The sequence below is a fragment of the Culex quinquefasciatus genome, chromosome 3, assembly GCF_015732765.1.
Source record: "Culex quinquefasciatus strain JHB chromosome 3, VPISU_Cqui_1.0_pri_paternal, whole genome shotgun sequence".
NCBI classification, from domain to species: domain Eukaryota; kingdom Metazoa; phylum Arthropoda; class Insecta; order Diptera; family Culicidae; genus Culex; species Culex quinquefasciatus.
This window is the reverse complement of record NC_051863.1, coordinates 52,410,637-52,429,008: the sequence shown is the minus strand read 5'-3', so window position 1 is coordinate 52,429,008 and position 18,372 is coordinate 52,410,637. Positions and strand designations below refer to the sequence as shown.

Here is an 18,372-nt window from a genome sequence, read left to right as displayed (position 1 = left end):
GTTAGAACACGTACAATTATTTCTTAACATGTATTATTGAGTTGATACTGCACAACTTTTAGGTTTGACTAACTTAAAATCTGAAAAAAAAAATTTTTTGCTGCGAATAAGTCTGAATATTTAATATTAATTTGTTTCAATGATTCATAAGTTCCGTAACTAAAAATTTATTTTCGTTTATATTATTCACAAATCAGTTCCTCCATATTCAAAGATAAAAATAAAAAAATCCATAATGTATGCTTCACTTTTTAACTCATTTTAGTTGGTACCTTAACGTTTTTCTCAATTAATTCGGGTGTTTTTCTTTTATGTTTTTTTATTATTTTCTATCTCTGAGAATTTATTTTTTTCCACAAATATTGGGTTTCTTTTCAAAAAGTCGAAAGAGACCTTTGGGACCATCCATAAACCACGTGGACACTTTTTTTGGAAATCTGCATTTAAATGTGCTAATATTCAATAAAATATAGTCCCCTTGAAAAAGGCACAACGGACCACATCTTCAGGCATTTTTAAATAGCAAATCGTTTGAACTTGATTTTTTTTTTATTGAAAATGCTACAATCATAAAACCTTGCATACCAGTCGAAAACAACAACAGATTCAAATCAAATTTTCAATTGAATATCAAACTGTAAATGTTTTCAGTTAACGTTTAAAATTAATCAACTAGTGAATAATTACATAAAATTAATGAAAAAAACACTTTTAAAAATGTGGCGAAACTTGTAAATCGAAAAAAAAATTCAAAATTTTTAAATCAACACAAATATTTCAAAAGGGCCAAATATTTAATATATTTAACACTCAATGTTTACATTTGTTTATAGGACCTGATAAAAAATCGACATTTTAAAATAATTATTATTTTTTAAGCACTTTATGTTTTTTATTTGAAAAATATCTTTTATTTTTAATTTACAAAATTTATAATGTTAATTTTTTTTCATTCCTAAACTTTATTATTTTTCGCTTTTAAAAATTTAAATTTTTATTGATATTATTTTTTTTCTTCAATATTTAATTTTAACCCCTTCCTGCCCAGAAAGAAATCGAGATTTTTTAAGTGTTTCACATTACTTGTAACTGGATCGACCAGATTGGATGAATTTTTTTTTCGAGATTTTTAAAGTGTTTCACATTACTTGTAACTGGATCGACCAAATTGGATGAAATTGTAATGATTATTAGTTAACATTCTATATAAACTAATGCAGGTTGAACCAGGTTGAAAACATGTATGGTTGCAGAGAAATTTAATTTTGGAGTCAAAAATTAATGGTGCTCTGGAGTTACCATGAGCGTTAGAGGCTTAAAAGATTTCAACTTTTAATATGTCAAATTTCAAATAATTTTTATTTAAACTATTTTTTAATTTTGAATGTTTGAGAAAGTATCTATATTTTTTTTATTTATTTTTTTTCAATTTTTGATATGCATACTATAAAATAATTTTTTTTTTAATTTATAATGTTTTCTGTTTTAAAATTTTCAATTTTGAATATTATATTAGGCTCTCCCCCTCTAATCAACCCGAAAAATTAGGGGGCGATTTTTAATTATTTTTTTATTTTCAATGAAAATTCGAGTGCAATCAGCCGAAATAAATTAATGTTAAGCATGTTTTGGTTTCAAATAAATTTATCAAAATTTGCGATAAAGTACCCGCAAAAAGTTTTTTTTTTTGCTATTTTTTTTTTGTTTTCGTCAAATTTTACATTTTTTTTAAAAACTGATAGTTGCAAAACAAATAAACTCAAGGGGAAAACCACTCTGCTCATTGCCCTCGAGTAGGCTGTGCCCTGAAATTGCCCAAACGTGCCCGAAGGTGCCCGAGTGAGCCCTGAAGCCAAGAAAAAACTGGACGGTGCATAGCAACCATGTTACTTTGTTTGTTTATCAGGTTTGACCAATTCTGTCAGTGTTGATTTTTTGGTTTCGCTTGGATGGAATAAATTTTCAGTTTTGATTGACTGGAATAATTCTAATGTTGCAAAGTTTGCTCACTTCTTTTTTGGTAAGAAGCATTAAGTAAGCTATAGAATGTCATTTAATCAAATACTTCGCTCTTCCAGGAAAAAAACCGAAGGAAATAATTCTAAACAAACCACTAAGAAGTGGTCCCGCCCAGCTCATTCTGTTAATGAATATTTCAGCGAGGACCCGAAGATGGTTACAGAATTGAACAATTCGGGGTCGAACGTGGCCGAAAAGCGTGTGTTTCGACAAAATCACCATCAGTTCAATAAAGTTTAACGAAAAATAAAAAAATTAAAAACGTGTTTAATTAGAGATAACAAGAACAATGCAAACCATATTTTTTTTTTCAAATTATAAAATATTTCAATCAACGGGATTACATCTATTTCAACAACAATCACATTGAAAGTCTGCAAACGTACATAAATCAACGATCTCCTATTTTAATTTTGTTGTCGATACGTGATCATTTTTTGGACTTTGAAACGATTGACCCATAAAAAACTAATTTGTACACCTTAAACCAATTTAGAACATAGTTTTATTTTTATTTTGTACAATTGAAATACATTATAACATATTGAAAATATGAAGCCTTGTCCAAAGACGGATTTGATTATTTTGAAATTTTGCTTCAACCGAATTCATCCTAAGAAACTAGTTTTTCTTTCGACATCTAGAAAACAGGTGGGTTTAATATTTATAAAGTTATGGTTAAAGTTATAAACTACTTTCCATCTCACTTGAACAAAATTTGTTTCGATGGCTGGCCTATAAACTAAATGAATGTTATAATAAACATGATTTCACGATAAATCATTTTGTTGGTTACAAATCAGTTTAATTGAGTGCATTTTCGCAACCAGAAACAATAATATTTAAAATGTCAGAGAAAGAAACTTGATTACTTTGATATTTTGACATATTTTTTTCAGAAAGAAAGGTGCCTGAGCTTGTGCCTGAGGGTGCCTGAAGGTGCCTGAAGGTGCCCGAAGGTGCCCCAGAACGTGCCCGATGGTGCCCAGGGCACTTTGATCAGAGTGGTTTTCCCCTTGAATAAACTAGTGTAAATTGCATTATAAAACCCCTTTTTGCAATTCCGTCGTAAAACGACTTACTTTTCTTGTCCTTCTTGGACGACGAAAAAGCCTACTTTTCTGTACCAAAAATAACAGAATCGAATAGCAACACTTTAAAAAAAATGCTGAAAAGTTCTACTTTTCAGCACTGAAATGGCTTATTATTTCAATTTTCATACTGTTTTGCCCACTTTTCATGTTAAAAATTTTGACTATTTTATATTTTTTTATAATTCCATTTTTATAAATTTCATTTTTATCAAATTATTAAATTTTTCTATGTTTAATATTATCAAATTTTCAAATTTAAATACCTCATTCATTACAAATATGTTTAATCGTAAATTTAAAAAAATATGCAAAGGTATCACAAATTGCTTAAGGCAGGTGCAATTTGTTTTCAATATTTTATTATTTTTAACACTTAAACTGTTAAATTTTGTAATTATTAAAAATTTCAAATAAAAAATTTCAGATAAAAAAAAATACTCCTCACAATTTATTTTTGTTCCATTTTTCGTTATTTAAATTTTCAAAATTTTAATTTTTCGAATTTGTAATTAAAAAAAATACCTTTTTTGAAACTTCTTATTTTTAATATTATAAATGTTTACTATCATTTTTTTTTTATTTTTCTGGATCAATTTTTTAAATTTAAATTTTAAAGTTTAAAAATGGGCCATGAGTGTTTCACAACGTGAAACCTTTTTTGAAAACTTCAAACCACCACCTCTTTCTCCCCTCTTTGTGGACAATTTGCCATTAAAATAGTTTGGAGTTTCAAAAATTTAGCCCAAGTAATATGGAAACTTCAAGTCCCGTTTTGACGGTGTCTGGACCAAAAAGTCTATGTCTGAAAATATTTGTATCAGATTTTCTAGAAAATTTAATTTGGTATAGGTACTCAAAAATTAGAGAAATTGGAAAAATCTCATTTTGGGTGTGGTGGTGAGATACAAATTACTGCATTTTGACCCAATCTCTCCCCTTAGACCCAATGTCGAAAATATATGAGAGTTTCACTGACAATTCTATTTTGATTTTTTGTCTATGAAAACAGAGTGAAATATTATTAATTCTTCCATCGTTTGCAAATAGTTTTAATCAGTAACCGAGAAAACTATTGATCACTGAAACAAGTAAAATAAATGCGTTTTTATACAGTCAAGATTAGATTGTTTTTTTTTTTATATTGGAAACGAAACTCGGGTCTGATAGACTGTAAACCATGCAGGCCCAATCTTTCTGGTTCAATTTTCACATGATGGCCGTCAAAATTAGAATTGTCCTTTATTTCTGAGATGGAATCGGTTTCCAGATGACCAGTGAACATAAATTTTATGAAAGCTTGAAAAAATATTTGTACATGTAGTTTAAAAATGCTTGCATTTTCACTAAAATTTCACTCCATGTAAATTCACCAAGAAGCTATGCTATTCTCAAGCAAAATAATTGATAGGTAGTTACACCCAAAGTTAAAGAACGAGGGGAAAGTCCTCCCGAAAATAAACGTGAGGAAAGTACTATTTTGCGTGAGTAAAGACCTCTCGCGAGTTCATTCGTTCATTGACGAGTTCATCCAATTGAGTGGCTTATATGGACAAATGACCACCACTTAGTCACCGAACCATGGTGGCCTATACGGCAAAGGCACGGTTCAATAAGCCGAAGGTCTTGGGTTCGAATCTCGGTACCGGTAGTTCGAATCTCGGTACCGGTAGTTTTTTTTTTTTTTTTGATAGATGAACTTTTTTGGAAAATGAACCCATGAGTAAAGTACTCACGGCAATTTCGGGATTTATCCTCTCCGTCCGCACACAGTACCATTTTACTACCGAATCGTGCTCTTTATCCTCTCATATGCCGATGCCCAGTTCTGGGTGTACTTACTTACAAATGATTTTTTAAACTTCAAAAAACCTCGAAAAATAAGAAAAATACGTATTTTGGGAATTCCAATTTTCGTGATACAATAAAATCGGAAATTCATTTTCCGTGTACCTATTTTCTGAACACTAAATCGATAAAAAAATCTCCCTTCAAAATACAGATTTTAGAATATTTACCAAAATTTAAAAGAATCTAAAATGTATTTTTTATCAATATTCTAGAAAAAACACAAAAGTTTTTTCAAATATTTGTTTATCTTACAGCTTCGAATTTCTCGTAAAGAAATTTTGATCGTAAAAGCAGAACTGTTTAAGAATTATTCATTGTAAAATTTGAAAAATTGAAATTCTGTTGTATTTCAATTAAGTAACAAAAATTCATGATTTTTTGTATTATGAATCAAAATGAAATTTTTAAGCACCATTTCAAAAAATCGATCGAATGCTACACAAAAATCAACCAATTAAGCTTCACTTTTTCAACTAAGAGCTTTCCACTTAAAAAGGAAAAAACACTCGCAACCCCCTCAGCCAGGCATGACTAGCATGTTTCCTTCTTAATTACTACTAATTATCCATCACCGCACCGAGCTTCTCAAGCAACCAAATGAGTGCGGATGCGTTTATTACCCTCCTCTCTGCCCTTTTTCGATGATGCATCGATTTGCGAATTGATCTACTTGATTAATTAGTGCGTACGGCCGCAGTGCATCATCCTCCTTTCCCTATAAGGGGGGAATTTTCCAGCCAAGTTTCCTGCTGGTTTTTTGTTATTGCAAAGTGATAAATTTCAACAAAGCTCGCGCGAACGATGACTCCCTAAGCATCTATCATCGAGAGCAAATTATCATACAATATAGCGCCAGCTTCTCCGGGTCATCCGCTGTTAAGTGCAAACTAGATGATTAATTGGTTGAACGTTGAGATTAATCAGTTTTTAACTTAGGTTCAACTTGAACAAAGTTTTTCAAAATGGCTACTAACAATGTTTTTTTTTTTGCTGAACAATTGATAACAATTAGCACAATTTTGACAGTGTGCATTATTGTTCAGTTAAAATTTAATACTAAGTCAATTTAATCATGTAATACTTCAAACATCTAATTCACACGCAACTTTACAGCATCACATGTTCGCGAAAAAAAAGAGGGGTTGTTATTGCATTTTGCGCTACCTTGCACCGTACGTCAGCGGCGTTTTGCCTAGAACCGTTTGTTCTAGTTTGGTGGTCACACGCATTTGATTAAAGTTCCCACGCAGTTTGTGGCGTCAGCGGATTAAGCGCTAGTCGCTGAAGATAAGTGATATTGGTTTCGATGGAATTGCTAGGCGATGTGTTTGTTGAAATTATTGTTACCGGATTCTGTTTCGACTGCTTTGGCGAACGTTTATTTATTTTTATACTTTCTCGTAATTTCGCACCCGATCAGCGGAAATTGGATTGTAAGATGGCATATAGAAAAAAATGTATCCTTCATTTAAGTCTTTTCAAGCCAATACTTGAATATTCTTTATGTGTGCTTCTAATTCAATACCCGCTGACCGGCAGCGATATTACGAAAAAGTATATTTTGTATCAGAAAATGTTTTGCTATCATAAAGTAAAATATAAATAAAATCCATTATCCTACGCTATATAAAAAAATGGTTTATGTATTGACAATTGTCAATACATAAACCAGCGGTGCCCAACCTTTTGGCCCTGCGGGCCAGATCTGATTTTTCTGAAGCAGTGGCGGGCCGGAACTAATATTTGATAAAAGTTGAAACAGTAAACGCATTTTTTTATGATTCGGTTCTTTAAAAATAAATAAATAAAAGAATTAGTGTTGCAAATAAGATATCTTGATTAAAAAAAAAACCTAAAAAACTTCATCATCCCGGTACGAGAATCGAACTCACGACCTCTGGATTGAAAATCAAGCATGCCGCTAGTCGAAACCTATCCCCTACCGGTCGGTATTCCCAGTGAGCATATTTACTCTTTAAAGGGATCTGACTTTGCCGAGCTTGACAGGAATCGAACCCATCACCTTCCGCTTACAAGGCGAAACCCGTAAACTCACGGCCACGGAAGCTCAGCAGGTTTTAAGAATGAAAAACAAAGAAAACTTTCAAAAAAGGAGTTAATGTGACTTTTTTTTTAATTTGTGTTTGTTCAAAATTGTATAGTTATTGTTTTTGACGATTGCAACCTTCATATATTTTTTTTAGAAAAAAAAATCAATGGTCGTTGCAATTTGTTTATGTTTAATTTCCTCAACACTACAATAAATATTAAAAATCAATGAGACATGATAAAGTTTATTCAAGCGAAATTGGGATTCGAATATCCTTTACCAAAACAATATTTTTGCGTTGTTGTGCACCTTTATTCCAATATGTTAAATAGATTTTAAACACACACAAATTTTGAAAAGTTTAAAAAATATATATTAAATCATTTTTAATTCGGTATTCATCGAAAATCAAAGTTTATGAAAAAATATTTTTTGCTCCCTTATTTCTTGACTTCTTTTTGAGACATTTTTTAATATTTTTTAAATATTTGCAGCGATCTATTTTCAGTATGAATAATTGGGTAATTCTCCGCCAACTCACACAGCAGTTGCCCCGACCCCTCTTCGATTTGCGTGAAACTTTGTCCTAAGGGGTAACATTTGCCCCTGATCACGAATCCGAGGTCCGTTTTTTGATATCTCGTGACGGAGGGGCGGTACGACCCCTTCCATTTTTGAACATGCGAAAAAAGAGGTGTTTTTCAATAATTTGCATTCTGAAACGGTGATGAAATAGAAATTTGGTGTCAAAGGGACTTTTATGTAAAATTAGACGCCCGATTTGATGGCGTACTCAGAATTCCGAAAAAACGTATTTTTCATCGACAAAAACACTAAAAAAGTTTTAAAAATTCTCCCATTTTCCGTTACTCGACTGTAAAAAATTTTGGAACATGTCATTTTATGGGAAATTTAATGTACTTTTCGAATCTATATTGTCCCAGAAGGGTCATTTTTTCATTTAGAACAAAATTTTTCATTTTAAAATTTCGTGTTTTTTCTAACTTTGCAGGGTTATTTTTTAGAGTGTAACAATGTTCTACAAAGTTGTAGAGTAGACAATTACAAAAATTTTGATATGTAGACATAAGGGGTTTGCTTATAAACATCACGATTTATCGCGATTTTACGAAAAAAAGTTTTGAAAAAGTTGGTCGTCATCGATCATGGCCGTTCATCTTTACCCGCGACAGACACGGACGACGAAACAAAGAGAAACGCAAAAAGTAACTTTTTCTAAACTTTTTTTCGTAAAATCGCGATAACTCGTGATGTTTATAAGCAAACCCCTTATGTCTATATATCAAAATTTTTGTAATTGTCTGCTCTACAACTTTGTAGAACATTGTTACACTCTAAAAAATAACTCTGCAAAGTTAGAAAAAACACGAAATTTTAAAATGAAAATTTTTGTTCTAAATGAAAAAATGACCCTTCTGGGACAATGTAGATTCGAAAAGTACATTAAATTTCCCATAAAATGACATGTTCCAAAATTTTTTAACAGTCGAGTAACGGAAAATGGGAGAATTTTTAAAACTTTTTAGTGTATTTTTCGATGAAAAATACGTTTTTTCGGAATTTTGAGTACGCCATCAAATCGGGCGTCTAATTTTACATAAAAGTCCCTTTGACACCAAATTTCTATCTCATCACCGTTTCAGGCTGCAAATTATTGAAAAACACCTCTTTTTTCGCATGTTCAAAAATGGAAGGGGTCGTACCGCCCCTCCGTCACGAGATATCAAAAAACGGACCTCGGATTCGTGATCAGGGACAAAAGTTACCCCTTAGGACAAAGTTTCACGCAAATCGAAGAGGGGTCGGGGCAACTTTTCCCGATTTCGTGTGAGTTGGTAGAGAATTACCCAATTGGCTTTTTTAAACTTTTTTTAAAATATCACTGAAAAGTTTTTCTGGAAAAATACATTAGTTTTTGAATACTTATTTATTTTAAAAAAATATACAAAAAAAAATAATTTGAAGTAATCACAGTTAAAACTGAAAGAAATTTAAATTTAGTGTTTTTTTTGTACATTTTAAGACAGAACAATCCAAGTTTTTTCATAAATTATACTATTTTACGAAACGGATAATTTTGTTTTCTTGCACCATTTTATATAGAATTAAATATAGAAATTAAAAGAATTAAATTCAAACATGAAGAATGTTGTTATAATTTGTTAAAATTTGATCTCAAGCTTAATTATTGAATTCAGACAATCAATTTATTTGTTTAATATCTCAGCCTTAACAGCCCGGTCATAGAACTATTTTGAAAAGCCTTCGGGGGCCGGATGAAATGGCTTCACGGGCCTGATCCGGCCTGCGGCCCGGACGTTGGGCAGGCCTGTTCTAAATGTTACTAATTTGACGTACTAAATCAAATTTCAAGACTTTTCTGATCAATGAACCAAGATATTTGAAGTGATCAAGGGTATTCGCAAATTTTGAATTCGATTAAAACACTTAAGTTTTTGTGTTTTAAATAACTTTCAACCGCTTCGGACAAGACAAGAAAATTTTTCTGTTTTTTTTGGATTATTTTTTTTAATTATTAGATGCCAGTTTTGGAAATTTTGATTAGTCCTAAAAATACACAAGTTTTTGATAATTTCCTAGGCATTATATTTATCAAAGAAAGAATGACATTTACAAAAAATTCTGCTGATTTATAACACTTTTTCCTTAAAGATATTGACAACCTTGGGTTCTTTCCAGTAAAGTATATTTTAAACGAAGTATTAAATAAAAAAAACTCACGTTTAATATTGGTTTTGTAAATTCTGTGATATTTTTTTTGTATAATTTAAACCTAGACTTTGATCATCAAGCAGGCATCTCTTAAAGTTTTAATTTTTAAGGATGGTACAAATTTTATTTGAAGTTTTTGTCTCCCACCCTTTCAAGGTTGACCCGATAAATCAGGGGGCCAAAAAAAAAATCAAAAAACTTCAAAATTTCAATAGAAAATCAAGTGCAATCAGCTGAAATCAATTTAAAATGCATTCCCCTGCGTTTAGAATCATTTTAAGCATGTTTGGGTTAATTTATTTTATTTTATTTTTTTGCGCTAAAATTTTTGTTTTCGTCCAATCTTAATTTTTTTTTAAACTCATGATTGCAAAACAACTGAACTAGTGTAAAATGCATTTTTTTCCGTGCAAATGTTGAAACTACGACTTCAATATTTATATTTTTTTTGCCCATCCCTCAACCCCGGCCACAGCCGAGGTACAAAAACTTTGAAAAATGTTTGCATCGGCTAAATATGCTTAAAAATTTAACAAACATAAACACAGCTAAAAAATCAAGGTAATTTCACGTCTAAAAATGTTCAAATTAACATTTTGGATGTGTTTTTTAATTTGTTGAGGTCATCAAAAATGAGGTTATATTCTATCATAATTTTTTTCCACTTTTCAAAATAATGCATTTTTTATAATGTTTTGGGTTGTTTAGTATCTCATTTTTTATGCAATTTAATTATTTTTTTGTGTGGAATATAAACTACGCATAACAAAATCTATTTAGCACATATCAAAAATATAAAAACAGAAATTATAAGATAATGTTGTCTCATAAATAAAAAATGTAACTCTTTTCACTGTACATGTTTTCACTAAAGTTTCATATTCATTTTTCTCGTTTGTGAGTTATTGATGCAGTTTTAAATAATCATTTGTATTTTGAATGCTTATTTTAATTAACAGATATTTTTGAATTTTTGATGTTTTTTATTTCTTTCTTTTTTATAATTAGAATAAGTTAATTCTTTAAATCCATATTTTCTAATTTTTGTATTTTTGTTTTAATTTTTTTAGCTTACTGAATAGGCAACAAAATAAATTCACGGAGATACATTTATTGAAAATGCGCTCTTGAAAAAATTTCAAAATGCACTTTTTAAATGCAAAATCAAACTTGCAATCAATTTTGATTTTTGAAATATCGTTCATATCCATTTCTGAAAAAAATCAGATAGCTGAGAAAATTCTATGCACCTTTTATTTGTTGACTGTGAAAATCTGACAGATTTACAAAGTAGCCTTAACTTTTAAACTGACGATATCTCGGCAACACTTGGTCCTGTTATTGACGTTATTTTTTTTAAATTAAATCTCTGCGAAATTTTCCTATCCTTCAAATAAAAATGTTTCGAAAATTCCAAAATCAATACATTGATTTTGGCCTTTTTGAAATGTCAGGCTTGATTTTGAAACCTTGAAAAAAATTGGGCGAAAGGTATATTTCAATTTTCAAACATTGAAAATTGGACTAATAGTTGCTAGATTGAAAGTTCAGGCTAGTTGGAAAACAGTCGTAAATTTTATGTTGAAAAAAAGTTGTAGAGAATTTTTTCACCTATTTGGATTTCAGAAATAGACATAAATGGACTCAATTTCAATAAAATCCAATGGCTTTGACAAGTCAAGTTGAGCATTTCATCGAAACGTGCATGTAATTTTTAAATGTATGTTTTGTTTAGCATTTGATTTTGTGTTTTGTCATTTTCAAGGTGCAAATTTAAATATTATTTTTTAAATGATGAATTATTCAATCAACTTTTTTTGCCCACATCAAAAGATTGAAAATTCATAAGAACACGTTTGTAGAAATTTCACTTTTTGTGAAAAATAGTTAAAATTTAAAAATTAGGTTTTTTTTTAGATTGTAGCTCATTTTCTGGACCTACAACTTTGCTGAAGACACCAAATCGATCAGAAAATCCTCTCCCGAGAGCAGCTGTCAAATTAGTAGGGAGACTTGTATGGGCGAACCAATGATGCAAGTTGTCCTTCTTGGTTCTAGTGAAGCCTTTAGAAAGAGTCAGCCTAATGAAAATATAAAAATACAAATTTCATGAAATGCCACCAACAAATACGCACAAGTGCCGTCACCAGAAAGCAACATTCTGTTTCATAATCATGGCTCAATAGCAGAGCTGCATTTTAAACAGAATTAATTGCATTACTAGAATGAATCACGTTTAATCTGATAACCCGTTGTGAAATATAATAGTTTGAATGCTCTGAGTCAGAGGGTTTTAAATCAACAATTTTTCCAAGATTTTGACAAATTTGTGGTGAATTTTGTTAGATGGTAACAAAAACAAAATTAGATTTCAATTTAAATCTTTCGATTTCCACAAAAGTTCAAACTAGCCAATTCAACCATTGCAGGACCCCTCACCTGACTCAACTCTCCGCGTAGCTTATTCTCTCTCAGTTTGCACCTTTATCTCAACTCTGATTTGACTGCCGTACCCGGGCAGACGGTAATGACTAAATTCATGCTATTTCAATAACAAATACTGTTAAAATAACAGAAAATGTTATGGAATCTTCTTGCAAAATCCATTTTTGCATAAGAGTTTAATAACAGTTAATGTTAGCATAACAAAATTAGTTATTGGTCTGCTATTGGTTGAAAGCCAAAACAACTTTGGAATAAAAATTTTTGATATGGAAGAATACCTCCAACTGTTATTGGGATGATCGGATTAGTTGTTAAAATAACAAAAAATAATAACAAAGATTTGTTTGAAAAATAACTAAAAATGTTATTAGTCTGTTATTACAATAACAATCCAATAACGAAAAAAAAACATAACGACGAACAACAAATCTTGTAATAAATAACATAAAATGTTATTGGCCTAGTATTTTCAAATATCAAAAAATGTTATTCCCAAGTTATTTCCGTCTGCTCGGGTAGGGATGCTGCGTCCATTTCGCCACGACAAAGCTCACGGAAATCCACTCTTGGTTGCGAGAGAGAGAGAGAGAGAGGGAGGGAGAGATCTACCTAAAGCTCCCACCGAAAGCTGCGAGCTGAGTTCAGTCGAACGTGAGACTTTCAACGGCGTGCAAGTGTTTTTGCTAACTCTCGGACAAGTTTTCCCTCCCTTGTGATTTCGTGATTTGGATATTGCAAGAAACGACGCGTAGTTGGTCGTCGTCGCGGTCGTGGTGTGTTTTGTTGCCAGTCACGACCTGAAACAGGACGGGAAGGTTCAAGGCTTGCTGCAGTTCCGGAAGTAATCAAAGTCGAAAAGTTGCTCCAGAATCAGCGGCGGCAAGATGTGCGAGCTGATCAGTGCGCCAACGTTCGCCAGCAGACAGGTTATTATTAAGGTTTTGGTTCTTTTTGGGGGGTGGGCAGGGAAGCTGCTTTGTTTGCGGCGACCACTCTGGGAATCTCGTCCGCGCGATGTGTGTAATTTGGTCCGGAGAGTACAATTGTGTGCGGTAATTGTAATGGAGCGCGCTCTATTGTTCGTGCACTAGGAGCGAAACTGTATCATTTGGGATGTAATTTTGAAGGGTCTCGTATTGTTGCTTCTCTGTAAAAAGGGGCCAATTCTGGAAAATTATCGAGCTGCCACGTAAGGCGAGAACGTGACAGGTTTTGACTATAAATTTGCGTTTATCACGTTACAATGGAAATCAACGTGCTTCATCACTGCACTGCTGGTGTGATCTGTCTGTGCAAACCTTCGAACTGACCGCCAAAGTTGGTGAGAACTGCGCTTTCTATAATGCAAACCACTGGGAAAACGCATTGCTGACCAAGGGTGTCTATAATGGTGTAACAATGCAGGGTTGCATCTCTTTATCGATTTTTTTAATTGTGAAATGCTTAACTCACTTCTTTCCACTTCTTCGTTTTATTTAATTTTGTTGTGTTCAAGAAATCATGTTGAATTACTTTTATTCTAAAATATAGGGGATATACCCTTTCAGCCTATTTCTATTATCGGCCTATCAGGACATACCCTTTTTCAGCCTATTTCTATTATCGGCTTATCAGCACTTTGATCATGAATTACAGCTTTCATAAAGTGTTTTCAACTGTTCCAAAGTAATAAATAGCTCAAATAAAAGTGAGCAAGCAACTCTCCATTGTTGAAACATCTGAAAATGTTGATTTAATAGCGGAAAACGGCAAAAGTGATTAGAACTGGTCGAACGGCTTAGAGCGATTAAAATGGGTAAATTAACCCTACTTAAAGTTGCATTTTTCTTGTTCAGTTTTTGTTTTGTTTGGCTTTTTAACAACCTGCAGTTATTATCGTTTGCCAAACATTGTAAAAAAATAAAAAAGTTAAAAATTGAATTTGCGAGCCATGGTTTCAACATTTAAATGAAAAAGTGTTTTAAAATGCATTATACTCCTGTCCAGTTGTTTTGCAATCACAAGTTTCCAAAATGCCTAAGGCCGTTGCAAATATTTTTCAAAAAAAAAAATGTTTTCAAAAAACTTCTAAATTTTAAAGGAAATAGAAATCTAACCAACTGAAAACAATTAGAAATGCATTTTCCTGCATTCAAAATCATATTTAACATGTCTGGGATCGATAAAAAATATTTTCAATTTTTGTGAAAATCCAATGTACAGCACCGCAAAAATTTTTTTTTCGGCGAAAAAAAAAATTTCTTCAATACTTGCATATTTTTAACACTCAGGATTGCAACACAACTGGGCAGGTGTAAAATACATTTTAAAACACTTTTTTCATTCAAATGTAGAGACCATGGCTTGTAATTTAAATTTTTATATTTTTTTTAATTTTTGCCCCCGACACCGACCAGAGTCGAAACTTCAAAAAATATTTGCAACGGCCTAAGTATTGACGAAAATTTATTTTTTTGCGAAAAAAAAAGTTTTTGCGGTGCTGTGCATTAAATTTCATAAAAATTCAAAATATGTTTAATGCAGCCCAAACATGCTGAATATGATTATCAATGCAAAAAACATGCATTTTAGATTGTTTTCATTTGATTTCACTTCTATTTTCATTAAAATTTTGAAGTTCTTTGAAAAAAAATTTTTTGCCCCCTCATTTTTCGGACAAATTTTGAAGAAGCGGGGTGGGGGGGGGGGGGGCGACATAAACTTTGAAAAATATTTGCAACGGCCTTATTATTCTAAAAAAGAATTGAATTCTTTTCTTTAATGATTCTTTCCTTATTTTTATCCAAGCAACATTTTTGAATATTTTTTAACCATTGGAAAACAAAAATATTCTTTTCGGGAAAAGTCAAAAAAACCATTCTCATAATTGTATGAACATTTTACGGAGACTTTGACAAAAAAAAAGCAAACAATCTCGCACTTTCTGACAGTTTGCCCTACGTTTGTTTGGCCTGCATACATTTTGCTTTGTTTGAGAGTGTTTGAGAGAGGCAAGCTGTCAAACATGAAAAGTGCGGGTTTGCTTGTTTGTGAAAGTCTAATAGCTTCTTGAGATAAAAATACATAAAATTTAACATAATATTTCAAAACTTTTTTTTTCGAAACATCGCGATAACTCGTGATGTTTATAAGCAAACCCCTTATCAATGTTTTTTGTAATTTTCTGCTCTACAACTTTGAAGAACCGTGTTGCACTCTAAAATGTAATCCTGCAAAGTTAGAAAAAAAACACGAAATTTTAAAATGAAAAATTTTGTTCTAAATGAAAAATGACCAGAAGGGTTAAGGGGTTACATACATGTAAATCGGCAAAAATGTCAGAGGTTGGTATGAGCACAAATTTTAACGTTTTCTAGATCTGTTTTCAGGGTATTGAAATATACATTTTCATCTGCTAACAAAATAATTTTGAAGACATTTGGTTGCATCGTTGCTGAGAAATAGCTATTTGAAGTTAGCAGTTTAAAAAAACGGGTGCCACAATATCTCAACACTGCTTTGACCAAATCGGCTCAAAATTTTGGTGAAGACTCGTTAAACCGGTCCTGTGTGCATGACGAAAGCCGATTTTCAAAAACAAATTTTTAAAAAAAGATAAAAATGATTTTATATTTCTCTTATAAAAAATTGATAGTTTTTGATTTTTGTATTTTTTTAAAAAGCAAAAATTCAAAATCGGGTTTCCTCATGCACACTGGATATGTCTTGGGAGTCTTCACCCAAAATTTCAGCCAATTTGGTCCATCTCATCTCGAGATATCGTGGCACCCGTAAAGCAACTCGGTGTTTAGAGAAAAACGTTCACACAGTTTGACAGTTCGCTTTGCGCATGGCAGAATTGTGAACTTAAATCGTCTCTTACTCAGTTTAGTCACGAAATATCTTCATGAAACTTTCAGGAGTGATTGAAAATCATCTTTGTAGTGGATTTAGTGAATATTCTGTAATATGTTTTTATTTTATTTTCTACATGTATGTAACCCCTTAATGAGAATCGAAAGGAACATCAAATTTCCCTTAAAATGACATGTTCTAAATTCCGTCACGAGGTATCAACAAACGGACCTCGGATTCGTGATCAGGTGATTCAGCGATTGTCCATGCTCCATGCTAAAAATTTTTGTTTTGTATGGAAATTGTCCACGAGGGGTGAATGGGGGTTCTGAGATTTCCAAAAGAGCCCTTTACATATATATTACATTAGTTTCCTTTATTTATATTTTACATATATAAAAATAAACGTTTTACTATGTATTTATAATAAATTATAATCAATAGTAGAATTTTTTTTCAACAAAATTTAAAATTTTTGGCTATTTATTTTTTTCTTTCTGCTTTCTTGAGAAATTTTTGAAGGGGGGAATAAAATAACAATGGTCTTATCTGATTATTTCAATAAACTTTAAGGGTTAACTTAAAACTTTATTCAGAATGTTCATAAATCCCCTTTTGTTTAATTTAGATGTCTTTTGTTTTCTTCAAGATTATGAAAAGGTCAGTTTTTTTTAACAACATCTAACGTAACTATTTTTTAATTAGCAAACATTCATCAACAGAAAAATGAGTCTAAGCGGGATGAGCAGTTTGCTACATCCAATTCCCCTTTATTCCCTTGGAGTCCATTCGCCAGAATATAACATTCCCAGAAATGTTAAACCTAGTCTCTGCACTTAAAATGACCAAATAAAAATAAATAAGTGAATAAAATTACCTTCGTTTCGTAAAATTTGAAGTTAAGATTTTTTAATGGTATTAAGAGTAAAAGATTTGATGATTTGAAACTATCAAAAAGCAGGGTAAATCTCTGAAAATTTATGTTTTTAATTGATACGTTTTTTTAAACGACAACAAATAAAAAACATTTTTGGTGAATAAGATTATGTTAACCATTCAAGATAGACACAAAAACTTATTTGGTTTCATAGAACTTGTGTAAAATGCTTTCAATTGAATTGAAATTAAGTTAAAAACTACAAAAGCTTTAATGACAAACTGTTACGAGGTGAAATTCTCCGTGCATTTCTGTGAACAGATTGTCTGATATGGCAACTTCTGGAGAGGGCAGCAGGGGGCTGGTTCGTCACTGTGCACAACGCCCTACTGTAAACCCTGTCAAAACATGTCAGTTGTAAATCAAGCCAAGAATAAACCTCTCGGTACTGTTGGTGGGTACACCAATATTGAAGTGATTTATTTACAAACTTGTACCCACACACCACTCATTCATATGCGCAGACACTGTTTGAAATTCTCGGAATTGCAGGGGGAATGACCCAAATTGTTATTGGGATGATAGGATTAATTGTTAAAAAAAAAAAAAACAAAAAATAATAACAGAGATGTGTTCGAAGAATAACTCAAAATGTTATTAGTCTGTTATTACAATAACAATCCAACATCAAAAAAATCACGAATAACATATAACATGCTATAAATAACATAAAATGTTGTTGGCCTAGTATTTTCAAATATCAAAAAATGTTATTTCCATGTTATTTCCGTCTGCTCGGGTAGTAGCATCCCCTATCAGCTGACCACTGGGTAGAGTCTACCCTCTAAATCCCCTTTTCTAATGCGACCCGTCACAGCTTGATTTGCAAGTTGAGCTCGACTCGACATTTGCTGTGGGTGCACACCTGTCTAGACCTGTTAGTTTTGGCAGGTGATGGCCCACCTTAATTGGATATTCATTGGTCACTCGAGTTGAAATATCCTGCACGTGCTGCAAGATCATCACCAGCTGTTCTGGAACGTTCTGGATTGTCCCGTGAGCAAAAATCTATATAAAATTGTTACTACATCCGTTGCAGGCGTAATTAGCTGGAACAATCTGTGGCTAATCTCGATCGCGTAGTTGTGGGTGAGCTGAGCAGTGATGGGCAGATCATGCCAAAATTGCTCAACAGTGACGCAAATCTTGGCTGTGGGAAATCATTCCAACGGTGATATGTAGGCATTAATTGCTGAGCTTTTAGTGTTATGTCAATGAAGCTTAAAATAAGTGCTCACTGGCAGTATCAGCTTTGTAACTTTAACGTTACATCAGAACGTGACCTACGGATCGTGGTTTAGAAATGTTAAGCTTGGAAAATTGATGCAACTTTTTGATGCGACTGTTCTGTTATTATTATATTTTTGTTTTTTTAAAGAAACATAACTTTT

The 18,372-nt window shown here is 32.0% G+C and overlaps 1 protein-coding gene across 19 annotated transcripts in view; it reads left to right on the top strand.

Moving 5' to 3' along the window:
* Window positions 1–18,372, top strand: part of LOC6051066 (TLD domain-containing protein 2) — a 349,738-nt gene that overhangs the window by 313,562 nt on the left and 17,804 nt on the right. The window contains exon 1 of one of the 19 annotated variants that reach the window (XM_001863895.2): window positions 12,879–13,136. The exons of the other annotated variants lie outside the window; for them this stretch is intronic. Coding sequence (XP_001863930.2) covers window positions 13,095–13,136 — 42 coding nt within the window. The 5' untranslated portion in view covers window positions 12,879–13,094. Of the gene's footprint in view, window positions 1–12,878; window positions 13,137–18,372 lie in introns of those variants that run through there. 19 annotated transcript variants of the gene reach the window in all.